Source organism: Sprattus sprattus (assembly GCF_963457725.1).
Source record: "Sprattus sprattus genome assembly, chromosome: 17".
Lineage (NCBI taxonomy): Eukaryota > Metazoa > Chordata > Actinopteri > Clupeiformes > Clupeidae > Sprattus > Sprattus sprattus.
The window spans coordinates 5179262-5191788 of record NC_137915.1 but is presented as its reverse complement, the minus strand read 5'-3'; the positions used below and the strand labels follow the sequence as shown (position 1 = coordinate 5191788).

The 12527-nt window shown below is 38.6% G+C and overlaps 1 protein-coding gene across 1 annotated transcript in view; it reads left to right on the top strand.

Moving 5' to 3' along the window:
* Positions 1-11570, top strand: part of LOC308378252 (B-cadherin-like) — a gene marked incomplete at both ends in the record, with an annotated part of 29226 nt that extends 17656 nt beyond the window's left edge. The window contains 8 exons of the mRNA XM_080855113.1: positions 4627-4725; positions 7795-7950; positions 8890-9034; positions 9251-9423; positions 9871-10056; positions 10332-10543; positions 10936-11078; positions 11341-11570. Coding sequence (XP_080711239.1) covers positions 4627-4725; positions 7795-7950; positions 8890-9034; positions 9251-9423; positions 9871-10056; positions 10332-10543; positions 10936-11078; positions 11341-11570 — 1344 coding nt within the window. The remainder of the gene's footprint in view (positions 1-4626; positions 4726-7794; positions 7951-8889; positions 9035-9250; positions 9424-9870; positions 10057-10331; positions 10544-10935; positions 11079-11340) is intronic.
* Positions 11571-12527: the final 957 nt, after the last annotated feature.

Here is a 12527-nt window from a genome sequence, read left to right as displayed (position 1 = left end):
TTTCCTGTTTTGTTAGCTCTGGAACCCCCCCATTTTCCTTCTGTGAGGCGCATTGTGTTACCTTGTTGTATGGAATGCGCCATACAAATAAAGTTTGATTTGATTTGATTAGAGATTTAGTAGTTGATGGTGGAATATTGCCACATTTTAGTCATCAATATCAGAAAAAACTAAGTACATTTATGGATTCTTATGTAAAAAGTGAAAAGTGAGATACAACTGTAGTATGACAAGGAATCAATTGATTAAGCATGACTGTAGATGAGCAGGCCTCTCAATCTTTGGTTTGAAAACTGGATGAACAGGTGTATAAAAAAAAAGCAAAATGACAGACTGGAAACAGGAAACAGGAAACAGGAAACATGTGGTCTCATGTGGTCTTCTTAGTTATTTGGTTTGTGTGAGCGGAACAGCCTAATAGCTGAAATAAGACATACAGTAGGTGTTATTCACAAGACACCTCTTGAGACAGCAGTTTGTTTTCTCACTGAGAGCATCCACTATGCTACTTTGTTTGTTCCTTGCCTGGGTGAGTTACATTATCTTATTTGTGGAACTTTTATGAAATTATAAATTCCTGTGTAAGTTACCTCCTCAAGTGGCGTCACGCCATCACTATCTAAGCGCCAACAGGGTTGGTTGCAGGGTGGGAAATTTACACAATTTTTCTAGGGCAATTTTTGCCCCCACTTACTAAAATCCAGGGGCATTTAACAAAAAATTGGGGGCACTTTTAGAAACTTGTGAAATAACATTTAAAGCAGCAATATGGAGTTCTGTTCCCCGACTAGTAAGCGAACTACCTAAAAGGCATGCAAAAGCTTTGCAAACGCCACCAACAGCCCAGCTGACATTGATAGAAGCTTGCCAACACACTTACTGGTGTTTTTTGGCAGTTTAGCTGGCAATGTTATGCGTCTAAAAGCTTTCCATTTTTGCAGGGTGTACCAGCCCGTTACACAGAACTAAAGGGCATATTCAGTATGGCTAGTGGGGACGACAAAGGTGTTTATCTGGCCTTCACATGACCATATGCTATCAAAATGAATTTGAGGATGGTACCTAAACTAGTTGCCTATGAAACCATCTCCCAAAAAGTGTCAAATTGTTGCATAGTGTTACTTTAACCTTTGTTCAAAATAATAAACACACTTATTTAGGCTTACAGTATATGAGCAATTGTCATAAAATGGCAATGGTAAGACTATTAGGCAGTAGCCAACAAATCTAGATGTTTTCTTAGATTTTTTTGAACAAAAACCAAACAGAAAACATATGATTAAACAATCAAATTCAATTTATTCTTATTTCTTTGTGGATATTTATTGTTACTAACATTTTATGAGTTTCTGTGTACCAAGAGGAGAATCAGACGGTTAACACAAATGTCAATTGTACACATATTCACAAAAATTATATAATGACAAATTTCTTTTTATAATATTGCTCCAATATGTACACTACCTATTCAATTACTTAAAAAATATTTTTATGAATAAAAATAGATAAATAATAATTATTATAAAAGACTAATGCATTGTTGCGGTAAGGACATCTTGTAAGTTTTAACAGAGCATGAGTGGAATAATGTTACGCCATTAGATTAGATTTGACAGGTACTTTTCTGCGCCCTCTCTTCTGAACAGATTGGCCAACCCCATTTGGTGAAATAGGCCTACCATTAGGATTTTGGCGAGAATTCTCGGCCAAGATAGGCAAGCCCTCCTCTGGGGATTCAGGTGGCGTGTTAGTAGCGGCAAACTTCTCTGTGGCCTCAACTGCTTTACGTTGTGCCCTCTGTTTTCTTTTACTTACTTTCAACTGTCCTCTTTTCAGATTCACCTCTTTCTTTGTCATCTGTGAGACAATCTTCAGTTGACAACTTTCGCTTCTTTTTTTGTAATGTTCTCTTTCCGTCTTCAGGTCCTCTTCATGTTTTTCTGGATTGTTTTTCATTTTTTTCTACTTTTCCTTGACCTTTCTGTTGATTTAGTTTTCATCTTGGGTAGAAAATGTGATATATTAATATTTTGGTTGATATATCGGCGGTACAAGCAAAAAAAATAGAAACACCTTTTCATAATGCACTAAAATTATTTACTTATATCAAAAATAATATAATGTATATACTGTATATTGATCTATCAGTCATCTATTATCAAATAGTTTCATCAAAAATTAAAACATATTTAATCTAAGCACCCTAAAAGTAGAGTCCCAGGCAGAAGTGCTGCAAAGTGCTGCGGTAAGGACATTTACAGTAAGATAATATTGCAGAAAAATGACACCTAGCAAGGTCTGCTCTGTTAGCTTTTTCTCACCCAAACTGATAAACACTAGTTACATTTAAATATGAATTTATTTTGAAAATGTTATGCAAAATACAGAATTACTAGGCTGCCCGGTAAGGACACACAATAAGTGCTACATAGGGTGTTATGATATTTACCTTGATTTCTCCAAATTTTGGGACACAGATTGTTGGAAGTCAAACCATGTGCCCAGTGTGGTCTCCTGAAGTCTTCTGTTTCCATGGAAACTAGATTTGTTTGGCTTGGGGAAATATGCTGTTCTATGGCATTTCATAAGTGTTGGGGTAAGGACTTAAAAGTAAGGGACAGGTGCATTTTAATTAAAAAATCTTATGAATAATGTTGAAAGGTTAAAAAAAAAACTTTAGTGTGATTAAAAGTATATTTTTCTTAAATAGAATACATTTTTAATATATATATTTTTTTTATTGAATAAGCCCTTTTAAAATGTTTAGTCATAGATTTGTTTTTGTCCAGGGACATCCCAAAAAGGGGTGTTTTGACAAATTAAATGACTTGGACATGGGGAATATTTTTTTGGGCAAAGTGTATCAAACCATTGCACATACATTTCAGTAACATTTCAGGAAAAAAAATAAAAAATTGGGTTCATTTTCATCCTGGGGACTTGAAAGTGCTCGTAGTTGCAGAACGGCCCATACTGTATATGGACTGCGTACAATTATTATGTAATGGATACATTTAATAAGGAAAGTGTTACGCTAACTTCCCATTTAACATCTTATAAACAATGTCAGAATGAAGCTACATTGCTGTCACAAACTGTTATAATGATTAGGGCAAAACGTCTGAGTTGTAAGCAGTCTCGCGACCCCAGTGTTCAAGTCCAAGTCAAGTCCCCATTAACAGATTCCGAGTTATAGATGGATTACAGTATAACAATAAAAATGTGTCGTGTTGTGACTGAAGTTAGTTGACAAAACAGTTGGCTAGCTAACTGTTAGCTAATTAGACCTGTTGCTGGTGCCTATGTTGACAACTTTTTGAGCATTATTTTACCACAAAGGTATTCACTTTAGTGTACATGCCACCTGACACCTTAAATAAAAGTTCAATTTTCAATAAAATGTACTTTATTGACTGACAACTGTGTCCGACTCCATAGATGACCTTTGACATAATGAGACAGACAGCCAAGTTACATTCAGAGATATTTTGTGGTGGGTAATACAGTGAAAAAAAACGCTACGTCAAAAGCTACAAATTGTAAGCGAATGGGTCCACAGACGTGGCTTAACTCAACATACTATTAGCTGGCTATTGCTAAACATGTTAACACCAAACCTCCAATATCTCATATTGGTGACTGATGACAACATTTTTCAAAATAGTTGTATTGGTGCTTGGCTTTTGACTGGTTTGTACTGGTAGCGATTTGCAGATACAGTTTTCATCTTCATCAGATTTTCCTGTCTTCCTCTATAAGTGTTATTCACAGCGAGCTTGGAAGTTCTAGGTACAAAAAAAATACAGTTTGTATATGATTAAGTATGAGCAATTATTCTATTGGGGCAGCAGAGGTTAGTATAGGGTAGTAGTTCTGCCTCCTCGTGTTAATTACGGGTTGTCAGCAGTCAGCCTTGGCTAGGTGGTGTGTTAAGTTTTTAAAAAAAGGGCTCGCCAGATAGCAGCAACTCTATCAAAAAGGAAATTATGATATTATTATTATCATGGTGTCATGGTATCTTCTTACAACCCAAAGTGTGCCTTCTATGAGTTCAGTGAAGTCAAGGGCTGTTCTAGTAGGTGACATTCGCTACAAGTCCAGTATGAACAGATTGATCAGTTCCCAGACTTGGCTTGCTCAAGTGGAAAACTATAAACTATATTGCTATTATTTCATGTGTTTGTAATGTGAATCAGGGACTGCAGGGAGTTGCCACAGGAGTCCATGCTGATGTCCTGTCACCACAGTCTGGACAGTCTCTGGTACAAGAGGAAGGACTTCCCAAATCTGTATACGGTGCTGCTACTGGTGCTTTATTATCCATACATGTCATGTCTAGATCTATTTGTCTAGCTTTATCTCATATAATGTCAGCGTGTCATTATACATAATAATATAGTCTTTAAAAAATTACACTTATTTCTGAACTTTTCATTTTGCTATGTGATAGACCCAGCCTTTGTTGGCAGTGATGAGGTAAGATATTGTAACTGTAATTTTTTGTAAAAGTTTAGAGTTCTTTAGGTTATAATGTTTGAAATAAGCCTTGTAGTTCTAAATCAATGATTATAGTTACAATCACACAATACCAACAAACCTGAACCCATGGCCCTACTCTTGTCAAAGACTTCAGGAGTTCTTAAGAGGAGGAAGAGAGACTGGGTCATTCCTCCCATCAAATTTCCGGAGAACGCAAGAGGTCCTTTCCCTGACATGCTCGTTCAGGTACGAAACTGATGGCTTGTAGTTTGCAGTGGTTAGACATGGTGTCCACAGAGACCACATAGGCCCCACTCGTAAATCCTACTGAAGGATGAACTAGATGAACATGGATGAACTCATCAGTATAAAAAGGCCTTATTTAAAGCACATATAAGGAGAGGTGAATAGACTGAGCAGCTGGAAAACTGTATGCAGAAGTTAAAGTTATAAGTTGATCTCCAGTAACATTCCAGGGGCCCACCAGGCGCCCCGAGTGAAATGGCCCACACCAGGGGGTAACACCCACAGGGAGTACACCAAGGAGTTATATAATATTAGATAGATTATTCTGATTGGCTTTGGCAAAAAAACAGAAAAGATCGCTCTCCTTTCCGTCCCTGATCAAGATTGAACTGAACACCTGGACAACTGGAACACATAGACTATATACACAAGGTGATGAGGGACAGGTGACAACAATCATGACGAGACAGGTGACAATAATCAAGACAGGGCAGACACAAGGGCACACACAAGGGCAGGAACACTGAGGAAAATACTACCTACTAACCAAGAGTGAGGTCATGCAGGGAAATATCAGACTCGCTATCGCTCGGTCGATACGGCAGAGCCTCAGTCTGATATTTGCCGCCATGACCGAGCGGTCAAGGTTAGTAAGTTGTTTATTATATGGCATTTTTAGCTCCTTTCATTTTGTCAAGTACAATAACTCGGGAGAATGAGCCATTTCCCCTCTTGTAAAATGTCTCATTAAAGGCCTACTTTTTTCATAGTCAAACATAAAACAGCACACAAATATGCAGCAAAAACAGTTTTATCTCGGTACACACAGAGAACAGTACAGTACTGTAAACCGTGTGATACCGTTGTTCTCACAAACCATATTTACAATTTTAGTCTCCTGTTCCACCAACCGCTAGATTGTATTGACATTATATTGTATACAAAATGCTTACAGTTTTTCTCAATTGCTTGCACACATTTTTTGAAAGCATGCCTCATTTTCTCAAAACTCTAAACACAAATCCCAAAACAACTAACTCAAAATGCTCCAACTAACTCAAATATCTCCTGGAAAATGCTACTTTGCTTTAAAAAAATATTGAAAGTGTGTGTTCTTCCTCCACAGTGTGGTTCTCTTTCAGTCCTGCAAAAATACAAATACTGTGAGCACACTGTATTCTATTGATATGCAGTATTACAGTACACAAGGCAAATACATTTCGTACCTGTTCTCCATACTGAAGGTTCTAATGATGGCAGCAACTGTGAACTGTAATATCGCTCATTTTGATGATGATGTCAGAGGGCAATAAGGACCCGTATTAGACCGGGAGACCGGCGAGGAGATCAATACGCGGCTGGCATGACTACCCATTAGCCAATCAGAACGCTCATACTGTCGTTTCCATATAATATTGGGTGCACGGTGTTAATTATCGGACATCGTGTGTTATTGACAAATGTTTGCGTTGTCATGTGAATCCATTATTAAACTGAAGTTATGAATCAATTATTAAACTGAAGTTATGAATCAATTATTAAACTTAGCATTTTGATTGTTTTACAGAATGGCCGATGTTTGACACATCATAACTGACATAGCTACGCTACACTCTGAGCATTGCCCTGCCGGTTGATGTTTTTTCACCATTTTAATTTTGGTTTTCCTTTGCCCAGTGCTTTTGTTTGTTTTCCACATTTTCCAGTTGCTTGTGACCCAACCCCTCACTTGTAACCTACCCGATAAGATACTCATTCTCAAACATTTTCTGAAGTTTCTTCTGAAATGTTTCTTACGGGCTTCGGAAAAACAACGTAAGAAAAAGAACTCCGCCAAATTCATGAACGCTTGAAAACGTGTTCATAAGCAGCAGAAGTCTTCTTAGCTGTGCTCCCCCGGAATAATTTTCTTAAATTGATGTACGTTCTCGTGAAAGTAGATTTGCATACATACACGCCCCGTCAGCTGCTTATAAGGGCAGGCAACCGTAAAGACGTGTCCTGTCGGAATCTACCGAATCCACAAGAAAGCAACTCGTAAGCGAGTCATGTCAAAACTGAAAGCGAGCCAGTCAAGTAACCGCAGATCTAACTTCAGTTTAGTTTAGTGCGTATTTATTTATTCACTTACATTTGCAATGTTCGCTTTTGTCCAAAGGGACGTACAAGGGAGAGAACAGTCAAGCTACGAGTAATAGAGACCTAGTGTAACAATAACTTACAAAAGAAATAGAAAAACGAGGTAGAAAATAAAAAAGAAGTGCAGGAATGCAACTGCTGTAAGTGCAAGTAAAGCACTAGTCGAAGTGCCAGTGAGGACGGGAGGTGCTCTCTGAAGAGTTGGGTCTTCAAAAGCTTCATAAGGGTAGAGAGGGACGCGCCTGCTCTGGTAGTGCTAGCTAGGAAGTTCGTTCCACCAACGTGGATCTACAAATGAGAATAGTCTGGATTAGCATCCTGGTGTAGTCTTTTTATTTATTTTATGACATCACGATGCCTCGTAGAATCATGACTATAAGTGTGAAACGTAATTGTTGATGATACAAATATTCTCGTATTTATTATTATTATAATTATTTGAATCCGAGGATGTCTGTAGAGTTGACGTGAACGCAATCACCAACGGTTTCTCACAAATTCAGTTTTCTTAAATGCATTTCAGAAAACTCTGGCCAATGTATGCTATTTCGCGTTCTGAAAGTCATCTGAGGTTCAGAAGAAATCCCAGATGAGAAAACTTTAATGAATGCAAAATGTTTTTCTAAATCTATCGAAGTGGAGTTCAGAAGAAATTAAATTCTTCTCAACTTCTTCTAACTGCAACTGCTGTCTTGGTCTTTAGGCTTGACCTTTTGTTTGGAGTTCTGACACCACTTTGTATTGCAGTTTTTGGACTGGATGGTGGGTTATTAAATCGCATTTTTTGAGAAGAAAGGGTGTGAACTTGAGGTGTTTTGGGCCAGAGAGTGGTGTAAAATTGCAGGTTCATGGCTTGATGTTGGTGATCCCTTTGATGAAGTATCAGTTTCAAATATAACACTAGCTTTACATTTGTCATGCAATTTCCAGGTTCAGACGTCTTTTTCGAAGGAACTTAAAGTAATTTATACCCTCACTGGACGTGGAGCTGACCAACCTCCTCTCAACCTGTTCACTATTGATGCAGAGACTGGAACTCTGTATGTCACACAACCATTGGACAGAGAGAAACAAGCCAGATATACAGTAAGAGACCATTTCTACTCTTTTCCATTTGTCACCTGCAAACCAAGCCCTGCTGTCTGGGTCCGAGTTCACACCTACTGTGTCAGTGCTCTGAGCTCCTCAGATAGCAGTCGGCCTGTTCATCAATGAGACATCACTGAGGGCTTTTTTTATCTCTCTTTTATTCTCGCCTAAACATGTCACAACTGTGAAACTGCTCCAGTAAGATTTAGATACCACTTCCATGTGAGAGCCACACCAAGGAACTAGTTTAGAGAAAACAAACTGTAAAGTTTCCTAATATGGGAAGCTGCTTGCTGTAGAAGGTTTTTTCCATTGCGTCACATCTTATTCAGGTAGGGAGAGAGGCGTAGTTGTCATACTGGTGATTACTCCAAAACTAGGGACTCAATCTACCCCTGGAGAGGAAAAACTGTATATGTTTGGCAGAATTATGACTTTGAATAATGTTGGCAGACCGTAGGTCTTCGTCTTAGATTTAGTTTACCATCATTATTTTTACTCAGGCATGATTTGGCATACATTTTTAGAAATTATTGGTTACTTTTATGTTCACTTAAGGTGTTTTGGATAAAAATAAATCTGCATTTACAATTAACTATTTCTTTAGAAATCCAATGTGGCAACTTACCCAATGAAGGGGCAAGTGCATACTCTCAAGTTAATGCATTATCATTTTTCACTGACATATTATATGACAATACAATACAATGAATACAAAACATGCGCCCAATACTTAGTTTTCATTTGGTACAACATTGTCACCATAATAGCATATAATTTGCAGTCACAACAACTGAAAAGTGCTCCCTATATATTGTACAGTCCTGAAGTTTCCTAAAGTTACATGGATTAGAACTTGGCTGTTCTGCATAGATACATTACAGATGAAAAATAGAAGGGAAATCTAAATAAAAACCTGTGTTTACTGTATTTCAGCTCTTCGTACATGTAGTTTCTGTTGGTGGAGTTCAATCAGAGGACCCCATGGAATTGGATATACGTGTTTTTGATCAGAATGATAATAAGCCGGTTTTCAAACAAAATTCATTTCTAGGAAGTGTGCCTGAGGCATCTAAAATAGGTGTGTTTATTTTCTGTGAATGAAATAAAATATTATCTTTCAGTTAAGTCATACAACACATGCTGAAACTGATTTTGTAACAAGACATACATTTCACAAGAATCAGATAAGACAAGTAAAATAAACAGACAGTTGAATGTTGATTATGTCTTGATTAGTATTTTAGAGAAAATGTAGAAATGTAGAAGAACTCATTTGCGGGCTGTTTATTGTCAGGATTTGAGTTCATGAAAGTTGTGGCCACTGATGCAGATGAACCAGGCAACGTAAATTCTGACATAAGATATAAAATAATGAGTCAGGATCCACCCCTGCCCAACAGAAACATGTTCTCCATCAACCCTGTCACTGGAGCAATTCTGGTTAATACATCCAACCTGGACAGGGAGGTGAGTTATTGCATTGTTTTTACGCCTAAGGGTAGGATTTGTATACTACTGATATTCAATAACATTTGTCTTACATTTCAGAAATGTTTTGCATATACACTGGAGATCCAAGCTGCAGATTTGGAGGGTGAGGGACTTGTAGCATATAGCAGAGCCATCATCACTATAACAGACATTAACGACCACGCTCCTCAGTTTGACCAAACCCATGTAAGTGGAAATAATATGGTTTCTTTATTCATGTTACTCATTCCAACTGAATCTTAATTGAAGTAAGGCACAAATTATACAACTCACTTTACTCCAGTGCAACTCATGAATGTGCCAATGTACCCTGGTTTCTGTTAAACTGGTTAATTTGTGAGCTGCATCCAGAATTTTTATTTTACTTTATAACAGGCACACACTGTATTCCAAATGCATTAAAATATGGATCTTTCTCTTTAGTACACAGCATCTGTTCCTGAAAATGTGGTTGGTGCAGTGGTGACGGTGTTAGCAGCTGCTGACGGTGATGAACCCAACTCACCAGCCTGGACAACAAGCTATAAGATAGTTGCTGGAGACGATCAGGGAATGTTCAGTGTTAGCAGTGGAGCAGGCAAGCTAGAAGGCATCATCACAACAGTTAAGGTACACTTTTTGTATTTAAAACAGAACAAACATATACATTTAATTGAGGATTTTTGGGGGGGTCAGATGTTTCTTTTTTGCTATAAGCAAGCTCTGCTTCATGACATTATCTGTAGTAGTCAGTTAAATGGTCTCGTTGTTCATTATTGTAACACTGGTTTGGTTTAAATATTTAATGTGCAATGCAATAATGTGCATTTTGTCTCTTTCTCTAACTGATTTCAATCTTACAATCTTGTTACTTCGATGTTTTTCACTCCAAATCTACACTTCAGCCCCTCGACTTTGAGAAGCAACGTAAGTATTTCCTTCTGGTGACTGTGGAGAACGACGTCCCCTTCTCCACCCCACTGCTCACCTCCACTGCTACAGTGACAGTGAGCGTGATCGTGAAGGATGAAAAAAAGAATGAGGCTCCTGTCTTCCAACCAGGAGAGAAGATCATCTCCATACGTGAAGACCTGACTGCTGGCAGTGAAGTGTTTATGTACACAGCTACTGATCAAGACACAGAGAGAAAACAAACAGTTTGGTGAGTTTTAAATTGAATGTGTATGTTTTTGATAAAGCACACGCACAAACATGCCTTGACTTTCATGTATAAATGCAAACACACACACTCACACACACACAAACACACACACACACACACACATATGCACCTACACACACACGTACGTACACACAAACACACACACAAACACACACACACACACACACACACACAAACAAACAAGCACACACACGCAGAAACAAGCACACTCACACACACACACACACACACACACACACACACACACACACACACACACACACACACACACACACAAACCTACATTTACATGATGATATTGTCAACTCTATAATGTTTTGTCCCAGGTATGAGATTGGCAGTGATCCTGCTGGCTGGCTGATGATCAACGAACAGACTGGACTGATCACCGCCAAGAGCTCTATGGACAGAGAATCTGACTTTGTGCAGAATGGGAAATATACAGCTCTGATTCTTGCTGTTGATGATGGTATGAATCAGGCTTCAGCATCCAGCTGTCTCATACATTTAGAAAATTTTACTGAACATGAATAGATATATGCATTTATCAGCCATGGTCATAACATGAAAATAACAACATACAAATGTCCAGAAAAGAATCCATTTTATTTTGTGTTGTTTTTGTCGGGGCTGTTGGTTTTAGTTAATAGAGTTAGCATTTAACCTACAAGGGGAAATGTATGCACCTGTTGTTGTTGATGTTTTTCTATTGACTTGGCTTTTGTCTTTAGACGACCTTCCTGCCACAGGCACTGGGACACTGGTTGTTGAGTTGGAGGATGTGAATGACCACCCTCCAACCATTAGGAAGACATCCATCGCTGTCTGCAACCAGGACCCAGTGCCTGTACTTCTGCCTGTTCTGGATGGAGATGGCCCAGGATTCTCTGCTCCATTCAGCGTGGAGCTCCTCGACCCAGGTCATGATGGCTGGACAGCTGAGATGAGCACTGCAGGTTAACACAGCCGTCAGATAGTTAAGATGTAGTAGTCTGAGCCAGAGTTTGATGATGGTTTAACAATGGTGTATCGATGCTTTGTCTTAATTATTTTTATAACACGGGTAGATGGAATTATTATTATTTTTACTGAAAGTCTCGAATATTATTTGTAGGTGACTTTTAGCGCTTAGACCAAAACTCCATCGAAACACACGTAGCTTTTGTGCTAGGCTTACAGACGTGAAGTTCCCACTGCTATTTGTCTGTTGCATAGCAACAGCCACACAAAGGGGGACTATTTTCTCTTGGCTACTGAAATGCGATACACAATGTTTGGTGACTAGAACTTTTTGTGCTGAAAGGCAGCTTAGAGTTTATCATTTAATTTTACTTAATATTTATAAAGTCGCTGGCAACCGTGTTATAAAAGCAATAAGGTACTCGAGTCAGTACGGTATCGTCAATAATGTACTTGTTCGAGCTACGCGTCGGGCCTAACAACTCCCTCGAACAAGTACATTATTGACGATACCGTACTGCCTCTCGAACCTTATTGCTTAAATATACAGTACGTGGGTATTTGCCATGGGGTTCTGTAGACCGCTGCCTGTAAATGGCATTAGCAACAAAATGACAGACTTTTGTCTGTTTTTATTTGAAATGCTATCATATATAATGTATCTTTAATTTGTTCTTGTAATAGTTAATACCTTTCCCTGTAAGCAAAATGACGTCCCCTAGACGTCCCGTAATGGTCTCTCTGAACGTTCTAAAAACGTAAATGTGTATGGTTCCCGTGACAACTTTAGGACGTTTTGCACGACGTTCCAAGACCGTCCCGAGGACGTTGCGGTGACAACTGGGAAACGTTTTCTATAGGTCCTGGGGACGTTATGCAGGACGTTGCAAGCACCTCCCGAGGGCATTGTGGTTACGTCTGGGGAACGTGTTTCTATAGGTCCTGGGGACGTTCTGCA